The 13908-nt window shown below is 38.4% G+C and overlaps 2 protein-coding genes across 3 annotated transcripts in view; one reads left to right on the forward strand and one right to left on the reverse strand.

Moving 5' to 3' along the window:
* LOC122734934 (myelin-oligodendrocyte glycoprotein-like) overlaps positions 1 to 2352 on the reverse strand; it is a 30396-nt gene extending 28044 nt beyond the window's left edge. For both annotated transcript variants that reach the window (XM_043976121.1, XM_043976120.1), the window contains exon 1: positions 2152 to 2352. The gene's annotated coding sequence lies outside the window, so the exon portion shown is untranslated. The remainder of the gene's footprint in view (positions 1 to 2151) is intronic.
* LOC122745695 (myelin-oligodendrocyte glycoprotein-like) overlaps positions 1325 to 13908 on the forward strand; it is a 75160-nt gene continuing 62576 nt past the window's right edge. The window contains exon 1 of the mRNA XM_043991118.1: positions 1325 to 1455. Within this exon, the coding sequence (XP_043847053.1) occupies positions 1434 to 1455 (22 nt within the window). The 5' untranslated portion in view covers positions 1325 to 1433. The remainder of the gene's footprint in view (positions 1456 to 13908) is intronic.

Here is a 13908-nt window from a genome sequence, read left to right on the forward strand (position 1 = left end):
ACAGAAAAAATATATTAAAACTAAAATAAAAAATAAAATAGGTCTATTTAGATATTATTTCCTCCTCTGCTAACCTAGGTAATTATATTAAGTCCCTTTTATACATAAAGTACTGAGCCAAACTCTGGGGATATAAATAAGGAAAAAGTAGATATGGCAACTGTTTGGGACAAACTGCCTCAGTTTACCCAAATAACTCAAGGAGACCACCAAGGCAAGCAGAGATAGGTTTATTACATCCTTGCAAGAATGGGCAAGCTCAATTACAAACTGAATTGTAAAGATAGGTCCAATCTTTTAGGTTTTTATAGTAATCTCAAGGGCAGGGGGAAACCTTCATATGCACAGAGTGAGTTCACAATCTAACATACAATCCTGTCTCACCCAAGGTGCGCACTTAGCTCATGATCCATATATGGAGACATGTCCAAAAACAAGGGGGAAAAGGGGAGGGGATAACAAGTCTGAGGAATGTCAAAGAAAGAGGGAGGCAGAAATCACTCCCTTATCTGACTGCAATTAATCCATGTCAGAGACTGGGGTTCTGATACATGATGGATTCCAGATAGGCTGAAGACACAAGTTTTATTACAGGCCATAAAACTAAGATGTAGCTGACAAGTGGGGAGACTGAGCAGAAGTAAAGTAAATAGTGCTAATTGGTAGAAATGGCAAGTAATAAAACTTACTGGGGGGCTGAATATCTTCCAGACCCATCCCCAAAGTTTACAGAACTGACCCAAGTCCATTATCTCATCAATAAAACTTAAAGGAGACAGTGAGAATTTAACAAGCAATTAACTTTTAGACAAAGCAAGAATCTAACTATACTGGGGGGGGGGGGGGGGCGCGGGGCAGTATCTTTCAGACTCCATCCTCAGAGTTTAATCTGACTCAAATCCATGATTATCCCACACAGCAACTAATTGAATATGGAAGGCAAGGTTTTGATAACAGACTCAGAGATGACTATGAGCTTGCAAATCTGAGTAAATAAAAGGAAAGTGAAAGTTTAAAATAAGAATTTGAAGAGATGAATACAAGAAAGATAGATGGGAGTATGGTGAATTCTTTTTTAGATATGTTTCTGCCATTAACATACAAGTAGAGAAGGGAGTATTAGGGAGAAGAGAGTGACAGTGTCTAAGACTGCAGAGACTTAAAGAAGGAGGGAGTAGAGAAAGAGTATTAGATTTGACAATTAAAAGATCATTGGTAACTTTGAAGAAAGCAGTTCCAATTGAATGACATTTGAAACCAGGTGGGTGGAGCATTTGAGAAGAAAGGGGAAGCTTGGGGTGAATTGAAGCTAATAGCTTGCATTCCCTTCTGCAGGTGGCCTAGGAGGACTTAAACCCGACTGGGTGAAGGGCTGGTGACAATCCCAAATTGATGAAACATACTATCCACCTCCAAAGAAAGAACTGATATTGATGGAACACAGACTGGATCATGGTATTTTTCACTTTCTTTCGGTTTTTTTTTTCTTTTATTCAAGCTTTCTTGTATAAAATGACTAATATGTTAATGTTTTACGTAATCGTACTTGTATAACCCCTATCTGATTGCTTGCCGCCTCAGGGAGGGGGGGAAGTAGGGATAAAAATTGGAATTCAAAACTATAAATAAAAATGATTATTATTGGGGTGAAAAAAGAACACAGCAATCCCTGGGCCTCAAAGGAGTGAAAAAAGGGAAAATTCTGAAGGTACATTGAAGCCAAGAAGTATCCCTTGGCTTTATTCTGGCAAGATAACTGAGCCCCCCAAAATGGAGAAAACCTTTTACATACCTGCTTGCCTACCAATCAACAGTAATACCTACATGAGCTGTTGCAGAAGAGGGGCTGACCCATACGACCTCTGGAGAGCCATTCATGTGAGCTGGGGAGTGACAAGCTGCTACAAGTGCCCAAAAGAAATAATGAGGGATGTGGCTAGGGAAAACTGACCCATATGTCCTCTTTGGGGAGGCACGTCCCCAGCTGATGTCTGAGGGGTGTTTCACATTTCTTTGAGTTCTGGGGAGGCAGTATGAGGTGGGGAGCAAGGGGCGGGTCGCGGGGATAGGAAGGATAAACCAGTATAAGCTCTAAAGTGGAAGGGTGTGTGTGCTGAAAGGGTAGGGCAGGGAACAGGACTTGGTACTCACCCTGGGGTGATTTCAGGAGGCCTGTCTCTGGGTCTTCGGGTTTCTGGAGGGGATGGATTCACAGAAGGGACGAAGGGCGGTCGTGTCCGGGCATCGGGGCTCCTGTTTGGGGATCGCTCTGTAGGAAGATTCAGCCGAGCTCAAATGCAGCCAGCTGCAAGGACCTAGATATCGAAAGTAAAAGTGGGGATCCTCCCGAACTTCCCTAGAACTCCGAGTTAGTCCCTGGCCCCGCCCCACCGGTTAACCACCCTGCCCACTCTCCTCTCCAGACTTCGAGTCCCTCCCCCACTTCCTCCCCCGCCCCGCCCCACTCCTCCCCCGCCCCGCACTGAGCTCTGCTTCATCTTCTTTAATCTCTTAGCTCGATCCCACCAGGCCCTTGGGTGCTCTGGACCCGGAACCCAGAGCAGCTTCTGGGCATCCTTCTCAAGGGGAGGTTGTCTTGTGCATCCTCTCAGACTAGGCGGGCCGCTGCTGCAGTCAGGGGACCTCTGAAACATCGAGGCTTCCACAGGTCCTGAGCGCAAATGGATTGGGTGGACTCGGGGACTGGGGTCTTCAGTGCTCTTCTGGTCTGACAACTATAGCTCTGGGAGCGTCTTGTGCCCAGAGCCCCTAGAGAAAACCCAGCTAGGGTTTCCCAAGCCTGCTCAAACTGGCCAAGCGAGGATCCCTCCTCTTCCTCTGGCCCCTAGTTCTATCTCCCCTCAATCTTCTCTCTTTCCATCCTCCTCCCTCCCCTCTTCATCCTACTCAGCCCTCTGCCCATCCATTCTCCCCTTCTTCCACTCCTCTCCCTGTCCTTCCATCCCTTCTGCCTGAAATTTTTAAAAAAAAATTAAAGTGAATGTTGCAGAATTTCTCCCCCAAAAAAAGTCCCCAAAGAAGGGGATACACATCCTTCCACTCCTTTGAAGAGGTAGGAAGTTTACAAATGAGTAACACTGTATATTTTCAGACTGTTTTTGATAAATTGTTTGCTTTTGCTATTTTATTCTCTTCTTATATTTCTTTTTTTTAGTAGATTTTCTTTGTTATATGGTATGACTCTCTGAGAAAGGGAGGGATACTGGGAAAATTAAGATTGTAAAAACAAATGATAAAATAGTTAAAGTTTTTTTTAAATAAAAATTTATTAGAAATCTCCTTCTCCCTCTCATATCTCAAATCCCAAAGAAAGACATGAAGTTTGCTAACTAAGCTTCTTAAAGTTGAAACTTTGGGGCAGACAGAGGGGGTTTTGCTATTGATTTGGAACACTTGAACACAATGTATATTGTATTTTATTTCTACAGGCATATAACTTTATAACTTTCCAAACAATGGTATTAAGTAGCATGAAAAAAAAATTGGTGTTCTTAGATCAGACATATCCAAAGTCCACTGCTCTCTCTCCCCCTCATATGCCCTCCCCCCCAATCCCCGCAAAAAAAAAAGGGAGAACAGGATGAATGGGTTCCCTTCTTTTCCTATTTTTATTTGTTCAGTCTTGAATGACTTTACCATCCCTATTTGGGCTTTTCTTGACAAAGATACTGGAGTGGTGTTGCAATTTCCTTCTGTAGGTCATTTTTACAGATGGGGAACTGAGGCAAACAGGTTTAAGTGAATTACCCAACTTCAAAGAGCTAGAAAATGTCTGAGACTGGATTATCAACATAAGTCTTCTTGATTCCAAGTCCAATGCTCTATTCACTGTGCCACCTAGCTTCCCCTAACTTTACTATGAATTTACTGGGCTGTCCCCAGTCTTTTTGATTCTTTTCTTGTCACTGGATTCCAATGACTCTGGAGAAGAGACCTTGATGACCTTGGGTAGCTCTGTCTCACTTAAATCTAACTGACTGCCAAGTCATGACATTATCCTTGTGATATCATTGGTCCTCTTTAAAAACAAAGGATTATAACAACAATATATGTAACTTCTGCCCCAAACCCATTGATCTGGGACTCTGTCCTCATTGGTGGAGATGAATACCCACTCTATATGAGTGGTGGGGTGAAATTGGTGAAAACAGGACAGAACAAGTCTTCTTCAAGTCTTTTTAAACTTTGGGCAGAGCCAAGATAATGGAGAAAAGGCAGTGACTCGCCTGAGCTCTCCCCCCAATTCCCCTCAAAATAACTTTAAATACCGTTTCAAAACAAATTATATAGCTGAAGAACCCACAAAAGGACTGGCTGAAACAATTTTGCACCACAAGACAACTTACAAGGTAAACAGGAAAGGTCTGTCCTACTAGGGTGAGAGTGGAGAACAGCCTGGATCAGGCCCACCAGTACAAACCAGCCCCAGCAAACCTGCAGTGGACCTTGAGAGTGATTGAATCAATAGTGGCAGCAACTGCTTCTGCAGCTCTTGGCAGACTGAGGGTAAGGGGGTTGAACAACTGGTCAGAAGATCACAGGGATCCCTTTCCTGGCACCTGAACAGAACTCTGTTGCATTGCCCATACTTGGATCTGGGTCACATCCCTGCATGGCAATTCCAGGATACTGAAGAACACTAGCACACCAAAGCTTGCACTCACAGAGGAACAGAGACCCTGGTCACAGTTTCAGGGCATAAAAGAGTGCTTGTGGTCATACACAGGCCAGGAGAGTAGTAAACACACCTCTCCTTAGATCATAACACCTTGGAAGGACTGAAAACTTACAGACCTAGCTATGAAAATATTTGTACAAAAAACCTAAAGCTTGGAACACTATCCCCTCCACCCTGGAAGCAGAGCCTCCCTTTAGCAAAGAGTTAAAAGTCAAGAAATGAGCTGGAAAATGAGCAAACAACAGAAAAAAATGTCTGACTAGAGAAAGTTACTACAGTGACAAGGAAGAGCAAAACACTCAGAAGAAAACCAAGTCAAAACTCCTCTATCCAAATCCTCAAAGAAATATATGAGTTGGCCTCAGGCCATGGAAGACCTCAAAAAAAGGGTTTTGTTTGTTTTTTTTTTTTAATCAAGTAAGAGAGATAGAGGAAAAATTGGGAAGGGTAGCCATCTATCATTAGAAAAAAATGAAATTTACATGATAACTGTTGTATATTTCAAGAGAAAGCAAGTTGTACATGGTAGATTTGCAGCTTCATGTACAAGAATCTTTTTTATTGTACTGTTATGGAAAGGTTTGTTTTGTTCCACAAATTGAAAATAAAATAAATTTGTAATACAAAAAAGAAAGAAATCCTTTTCCATCTCATATGCCACTCCCAAAGAAAGGCATGAACTTTGCTAACATCACCTCCTGGTGCCATAGTCTTCTTCAAAAAAGAAAGACAAACCATAATAAGAACAACAATCTTTCTATTTTAAAAACTTCCTGGTAATTTATCTAATAAAGGTTTCTTTTTCCAAAATACATAAAGAATTCATTCAAAGTTATAAGAAGAAAGGTCATTTCTCAAGAGATAGTCAAAGGCAAAAATAAGCAAAGTTCTCAAGGGCAGAAATCCAAAGTGCTTATAACCATGTGAAAATGTTCCAAATCACAAATAATTAGAGAAATACAATTTAAGGCAACTCAAGTTCCATCTCACATTCATCATACCTACACTGATGAGAGCCAAGGAAAATGGCAATATTGGAGGGAACATGGAGAGAACTGGTATCTCAATGCACTATGGATGGAGCTGTAAATCGATCCAGACATTCTAGTGTGGTAAAAAGTTTTAACAGTCGGTTAGCGATAATGGAGAGATGCCAGTTTTTTTAAGGACCACCCTTTCGGGGAGGAGACAAACAGCATGAGCTATGCATGCCAGTCTGCCTGCTACGCACGCCAGACTGCCTGCTAAGCACTTGACTTCTGGGGTGCGAGCTTAAAAGGCAAGGAGAGAATGGAAGTGGGATCTTTTTCCTGCTCTGCTGGTCTCCTGACTGCGCTACACAGACAGACACTGACAGGAGTTCGACTCGGCCCGGCTCGCGGTTAGCAGCACACGCTTGACTCGGTCTCTCTCCCCAAAGGGGGCCTTGGGCTTTTGGTGAGTTTGATATGGAATATAGACTAAGCTTAGACTTAAGATGATTTGTTTTGTATTTCTACTTTCCTATCCCTCTAATCAATATCACCTGGTAACTACCACACAATAAAAGCTCTAACTAGAAAACCAGAAGCATCTTCCATTTACTAGTCTGGGAGATAAATTAAGGGAAAGGTTAAAGAGGGGAGATTTATGATCTAATATCCAATTTTAAATCTCACACTAGGAAGCAATTTGGAAATGTGCCCAACAAATCAATAAACTATATATACCATTTGACCTAATGATTCTACTACTAGGCCAGTACCCAAAGGGAATTTTTTTTAAAAGACGGAAAGGTGGGGGCAGCTAGGTGGTGCAGTGGATAAAGCACCAGCCCTGGATTCAGGAGGACCTGAGTTCAAATGTGACATCAGACACTTGACACTTACTAGCTATGTGACCCTGGGCAAGTCATTTAACCCTCATTGGCCCACAAAATAGGTAGATGATAGATAGATAAGTGAATGAATAAATAAATGAATTAATGAATGAATAAGTAAATATATAAATGAACAAAGAAACAAATGAATGAATAAGAAATAGCTAAGTAAATAAATTAATGAATAAATAAATGAATGAATGAATTGATAGATAGATAGATGAATAAATAAATAATGAATTAATTAATAATAAAAATAAAAAAGGGAAAGGACCCATACATATAAAAATATTTGTAATAGAAAAAAACACTTGGCAATTCATGAGGCGGCTATCTATTGGGGAATATCTAGACACATACTGGTATGTGAATATAATAGAATGCTATGGGATTGTAAGAAATGAGGAAAGGGATGGTTTCACAGAAACCTAGGAAAACCTATATGAACAAATACTGAGAGAAATGAACAGAGTGAGTAGAAAAATTAACATACTAACAAAAACATTTGGTTGCTTCCCTTCTTAACTTAGAGGTATTAATTTTTTGATGTGGATGCTTTTCAGTTTCATGTAATCAAAATTATCTCTTTTATTTTTCATTATTGCTTCTAATACTTGTTTGGTTAAGACTGTCTCCTATCTGTAGCTGGAAAAGTTCTTGTTCTCTAATTTTTTTATATTATATCCTTGATGTTGAGGTAGTGGAATTCTGTGCAAGATATTTATTTAATCCCAATTTCTGCTAGATTGTTTTCCAGATTTCACCAATAATTTTTTATCAGAATGTTCTTTCATGAGGGTTTTACATTTTATGTTTTATTCAATACTTAGTTTTTGAGTTCCAAAGTTTCTGATTGTCCTGTGTCCAGTCTGTTCTATTGTTCTAATGTTCTACTTCTTTCTTTTAATGAATAGCAGGTGGATTTGATTACTGTACTTTCGTATGTTTGAAGTCTGAAAGTGTTCTCCCTTCATTCCTACCTTTTTCATTATTTCCCCTGACATTATAGGTATTTTATTTCTCCAAATGAATTATGTCATTTTTATAAAGTTATGTAAAATATCCAATTTAATAGCATTAAAACTATAAATTAATTTTGGCCATATGGTCATTTTTATTATTTTGGTCTTGCCTACTCATTACCATGGAATATTCTTCCAATTACTTGAGGTGTCCCTTATTTCTTTTTTTTTTTAATAAAGTATTTTATTTTTTTCCTGTTACTTGTAAAGATAGTTCTCAACTTTTGTTTATACAAGCTTTCCAATTTCAGATTTTTCTCCCTCCCTCCCCTCCCTCCCCCCTCCTCTAGACAGCAGGTAATCTGATACAGGTTATATATATACATAATAACATTAAGCATATTTTTCCCTTATTTCTTTAAAGAATACTTTTCAATTGAACCTATACATGTATTTTATTTGTTGTGATAGATTTACTCCCAAATATTTTATTTATTTTGCAAGCATTTGAATAGGAGTTCCCAATTCATTGTTTGCTCTTTTAATTTGTTATTATTATATAAAGATGCTATTAATTTGTATGGATTTGTTTTATGGCCTAAAGCTATTAATGGTCTGGATTGTTATCTTTGTTGATTCCCTGTAATTTTCTAATAAAACATCATGTCATCCAAAACTAGAGATAGTTTTGTCTTCTCTTTGTCTACTTTTATTCCCCTTTCTTTCTCTTGTCTTACTGCTACTTCTACCATATATCGAAATATACATATATTCATATAATATCCATACATGTATATTTTAAATTGACGAGTGGGGACAGTTGCCTTAACCCCATATTTATTTGGAAAGCTTCTGATATATCTCCATTTCATAAGATGCTTGCTTTTAGTTTTAAACATATATTCTTTGTGAAATTTTTTTAAAGATCCCTGTACTTAGTACAGTTTTTTTTTTAAATCACAATTGAGTTAAGTCCTTTGTCAAAGGCTTTTTTCATCTATTAAGATAATCATATCATTTCAAATCTTTTTGTTTTAATAGAATTAAATATGTTGATGTTTTCTTATTATTGAATCATCCTTGTCTTGCCAATACAAATCCAAACTTGGTCATAGTAAATTATTTTTTGGATGAATTGCTGTAGTCTTTTTTACAGATTTTACTTGAAATTTAAAATTTACTTGAAATTTAAAAATTTATATTCACTAATGATATTTGGTGTACAGTTCTCCTTCTGTACTTTAACCTTCCCTAATTTAGGTATTAGAGGCATTTTTTTCCTTTGAAAAGAGTCAAGTAGAATGGTTTCTTTCTGTGAATCCATCAGGACAAGGGGCTCCCTGTCCCCTTTGGGGAGTTCTTTTATATATAGCATTGTTTTCTTTTCTGAGATGGGACTATTTAAAATATCTATTTGATTTTCTATTAGTTTGAGTATTTTATATTTTTGAAGGTATTCCTTGCTCTTTTTTTATCCTTTCTATGCTATTAGCATAAAACTACATACTAGTTTCTCTTCATTCTTTTTTTAAGTTCTTTTGCTTTTGCTGTGATTTCTCTTTGTTCATTTGTTATTTTGATCTTCTGCCTTCTTTTTTATCATTAACTAACATTTTATCATTAATTAACATCAATTTTTATTCTTTTCAAAGAGCAAAAATTTACTTTTATTTTTCATTTTTATAATCTTTCACTTTACCTTTTTTCCTCTAATTTTCCACCTTACCTCTTTTATGTCTATTTTGGAATTATTTAACTTATTGACTTTCTCTTTTTTTTATATGCACATTCAGTTCATTAATCCCATTTTCTATTTTGTTAGGATATTTTTTTTTTCCAGCAACAAACATTTATTTTATTTCCCATTTACATGTAAGGGTAGTTTTCAACATTCATTTTCATAAGATTTAGAGTTCCAAATTTTTCTCCCTCCCTCCCTCCCTTTCCTCCCCCCTCCACAAGATCGCAATCAGGTTATATATGTACAATTCACAAGTGTTCTTTCTCGCAATTCTTTTATAGGGGTGCATAGTAAGCTTCCTCATTAGTTCCTTGGGATTCTCTTGGATCATTGCACTGCCGAGAGTAGTTAAGTCATTCACAATTGCTCATTGAACAATACTGCTGTCACTATGCACAATGTCCTCTCAGCTCTGCTCACTTCATTATACATCGACGTTCATTAGTCTTTCAAGGTTTTGGGGGGATCATCCTGTTTGTCATTTCCTGTAGCACAAGACCATTCCACTACAATCATATAACACAGCTTTTTCCATCATTCCTCAATTGATGGACATTCCCTTGATTCTCAATTCTTAGCCTCCACAAAGAGTTGCTATAAATATTTTTTGTACAATTTTTCCCCCTTTTCTCTTTTTCATGATTACTATTGTTAACTGTTTCCCTTCCATCCTATTCCCTTCCCCATGATATTTATTCTATTATCCATCTTCTTTCATCCTATCACTCTTCAAAAGGGATTTGCTTTTGTCTGCCCCTACCCCACTCTGCCCTTCCTTCTTTTGCCCCTCTTTCTTTATCCCCTTCCCCTCCTATTTTCCTGCAGGGTTAGAGAGATTACTCTACCCAATTGAGTGTGTACATTATTCCCTCCTTGAGCCAATTCTTATGAGATTGAGGTCTTTGAGCCAATTTTGATGAGTGTTTGGCTCATTTACTGCCCAGATTAAATAGATTACTCCACCCAGTTGGGTGTGTCTGTTAGTCCCTCCTTGAGGCAGCTCTGATGAGTTTAAGGTCTTTGAGCCTTTTCTGATGAGTGTAAAACTCATTTACTGCCCTGCTCCTCTCCCATCTCTTCCTCAACTCCATAAGCCTTTTCCTGTTACTTTCATGTAGGATTTCACTTCTGCCCTTTCCCCTCCCCCAGTGAATTGCCTTCACCTCTCAATTTAATCGTAAAGATGTTATCAGATAGCTAAGTGACACAGTGGACAAATCATCACCCCTGGACCCAGGGGGATCCCAGCCAAAACCTGGCCTCAGACACAAGACAGTCGCCCACTGTTCAACCCCCGGTATGTCCCCCCAGCTCCAATTTTTTATGGTTCTCTAGGGTCTTGTATTTGAAAGTTAAATTTGCCATTCAGTTCAGGTCTTTTCATCACAAATATCTGAAAGTCTTCTTTTTCATTAAAGTCCCATTTTTTTCCACTGAAAGATAATGCTGAGTTTTGCTGGGTAGGTGATTCTTGTTTGTAATCCCATTTCCTTTGCCCTTTGGAATATCATATTCCATGCCCTCTGGTCCTTTAATGTAGAAGCTGCTAGATCTTGTGCTATCCTGACTGGGGCTCCACAGTACTTGAATTTTTTCTTTTTGGCAGCTTGCAATATTTTCTCCTTCACCTGAGAGCTCTGGAATTTGGCTATAATATTCCTAGGAGTTTTCCTTTTGGGATCTCTTTCTGGAGGTGATTGGTGGATTCTTTCAATTTTTATTTTAGCTTCTTCTTCTAGAATATCAGGGCAATTTTCCCTGAGAACATCTTGGAAGATGATGTCTAAGCTCTTTCCTTGATCATGGTTTTCAGGTAGACCAATAATTTTCAAATTATCTCTCCTGGACCTATTTTCCAGGACAGCAGTTTTTCCCAGAAGATATTTCACATTGCCCTCTATTTTTTTATTCATTTGGATTTGCTTTATTGTGTCTTAGTTTCTAATAAAGTCACTGGTTTCCATTTATTCAATCCTAATTCTTAGGCAATTATTTTCATCAGAGAGCTTTTGTACCTCCTTTTCCATTTGGCCAATTTGACTTTTCAAGCTGTTGACTTTTTTCTCATGTCTTTCCTGCATCACCCTCATTTCTCTTTCCATTTCTTCCTCTACCTCTCTAACTTTATCTTCAAAGTCCTTTTTGAGCACCTCTATGGCCTGAGACCAATTCGTATTTTTCTTGGAAGCTTTAGATATAGGGGCCCTGATGTTGACATCTTCCTCTGAGGGTGCCCCTTGGTCTTCCTTGTTACTGAAGAAACTTTCTATGGTCCTCACCTTTCTCTGTCTGCTCATCTTGCCTTTCTTTTACTAGACTTTTAGCTCCTTAAAGTGGGGCACTGTTTCCAGGCTGCAGTATCCCAAGCTTCAGAAGTCCCAGGTGGTATGATTTAAGGAGAATCAGCTTCTTCACTCGCCTGGCCTGTTCCCTGGTCCCTAGATGACCCCAGACCAACTTGCTAATCAACCAGCTTTGTGTGTTGTAGTTGTTAGCTCTGATGAGCCTGTGCCCCTCCCCCACCTGGGCCACTGCTACTCAAGCCTACCTCCTGGTTCTCAGCAGGGGTGTAAAATCCAAGTTCTGCCTTAGCACCAGCATAGACCCCTGTAGTCTCCCCCCTGCTCAGGGCTAAGCCCACTCACCAGACTGTGAGCTTAGTTCCAGACAACACTGGTGCTTCAACTGATTCAGAGGCTCTGGGGGTCTGCTTCTCTGTTGAGGCCTTCCTGGGACTGGATCTGTGTCAGGGTGACTGTGGTATTGGGCTCCACTCCTGTCTCAGCACAGCAGCTCCCTCCTTCTGACCTTCCAAGCCGTTCTTGGTTAGAAGATGATTTCAGCACATTCTTCTGTGAGTTTTGCTGCTCTGGGCATTTTCCTATGGTGTTATTTGGATGGTTTTTGGAGTGATCGTGTCATGAGTTTGGGAGCTCACTGCCTTTTCCAGGATATATTTTTAAGGATGTAATTTCCCTTCTGAGGACTAGTTTAGCTGCATATCAGAAATTGTGGTATGTTATTTCATCATCATCATTTTCTTTCATGCAATTATTAATTGTTTGACCCATTCATTATTTAGAATTTCATTATTAAGTCTCCATTTGGGTCTTTTGCTTGTATTCCCTGAATTGATTATCATTTTTATTGTGAAATGTCTCTAAATTATATCTTTACTATAAGTGCCTTTTAAAATTTATTGACAATATCTCTGTGCTCTTCATGGTCAATCTTTCTAAAAGTTTCAGATGGACCTGATTGGGGAGGGGATGCTGAGCTAGTGTGTCAGTGACTGAAGATTAACCTCTTCTGTTGTTAATTCACCAGTTTTTTACCTTATTAGATTTTTCTGTGTCTTGACCTGTGGAGAGACCTGATATTACTTTACCTCTTTTATATAATTCTTACTTGGGGGAGTTTTGAGAGCACATGAGACCTGGAAAAAATGTCTAATCCTCCATCTTATTGGTCACATGACTCTGTAGTCCCAATACATTTTGATAATATGATGTTGCTATTTAAACCAGGAAGAGATAAAGCAAAGAAAAAAAAGAAGTCTAAAGGCCAAAAGGCCTAACATATAACCACAAAATTATAAATAAAATCAAATAAGCTATAACATGTATAAAAGATTAAAATATATGCTATGAGCAAATTGAAATACAAATATGTGGGGTCAGTTCAATGTAAATTGGTTGTAATAATAACAAAAATAATAAAAAACACATGATTATATTAATAGGTTTTGAAAAAAGCTTTTGACAAAATCCTATATCTATTTTGTTTGTTTAAAAAAAAAAACTCTAGAAAGCATAGGAATAAGTGAACTTTTCCTTAGTTACTATCTAACTAAAACCAAAAGAAAACATGGCATGTGATAAAGAAAGTTTCCAATGAGATCAAGGGAAAAGCAAGAAATGTTCATTATCACTACAACCATTTAACATAGTGTTCAAGTGCCATGGCCAAGATGGATGAAGATAGCTGAGTCTTTTTCTACCCCCCCCCCAAAAAAAATTTCATCCAAATAGATTTTTAAAATATACTCTGTAGTAAAAAATATATACTAGGTAAGATCATGATGGATAAATATAAGGAAAAGTTACAGTGAGTCATTTTTCTAGACCAGATTGGCATAGGAAGACAGACTGAGAGGTCTGTGGACACTGGGGCAAACTCTGACCAAAAGTTCATCTATCTGCAAAGTCCTCTACTGCATAGAGAGACTAGGACAGGAGGAGTTTCCAGATATATACTGAGGCAGGGTGTGAATGGTGTGAAAAATGGTGTCAATTGGAAGCTTTCTCATGCACTACTTACTCCTTCTGGGAAACGGTGCCCCAGGGTGGTATTCCAGGATGAGGAGCAATACAGTCCCAGACAAGGGGCAAGCAAGGAACAAGTTCTAAAGTAAGCATCAGCATTGTGAATCAGGTCTCAAGAATAGAAAGGAGTCTGAAACTTGAAGAATATATAATCAAAGAAGGATTCCTAGAATTGAATGAGTCTGAAGGTCTATCTCCCTAAACCAAAAGAGCTTCCCAAATGACTTGTACAGTATGAGTTAAATAGTAATCTAGTACTTCACAGAACCAAATCAGGAATTTACAAAGCTCATACCAGTGAAGAAACAATCAAACTTTGTCTT

The sequence above is a fragment of the Dromiciops gliroides genome, chromosome 1 (assembly GCF_019393635.1).
Source record: "Dromiciops gliroides isolate mDroGli1 chromosome 1, mDroGli1.pri, whole genome shotgun sequence".
NCBI classification, from domain to species: domain Eukaryota; kingdom Metazoa; phylum Chordata; class Mammalia; order Microbiotheria; family Microbiotheriidae; genus Dromiciops; species Dromiciops gliroides.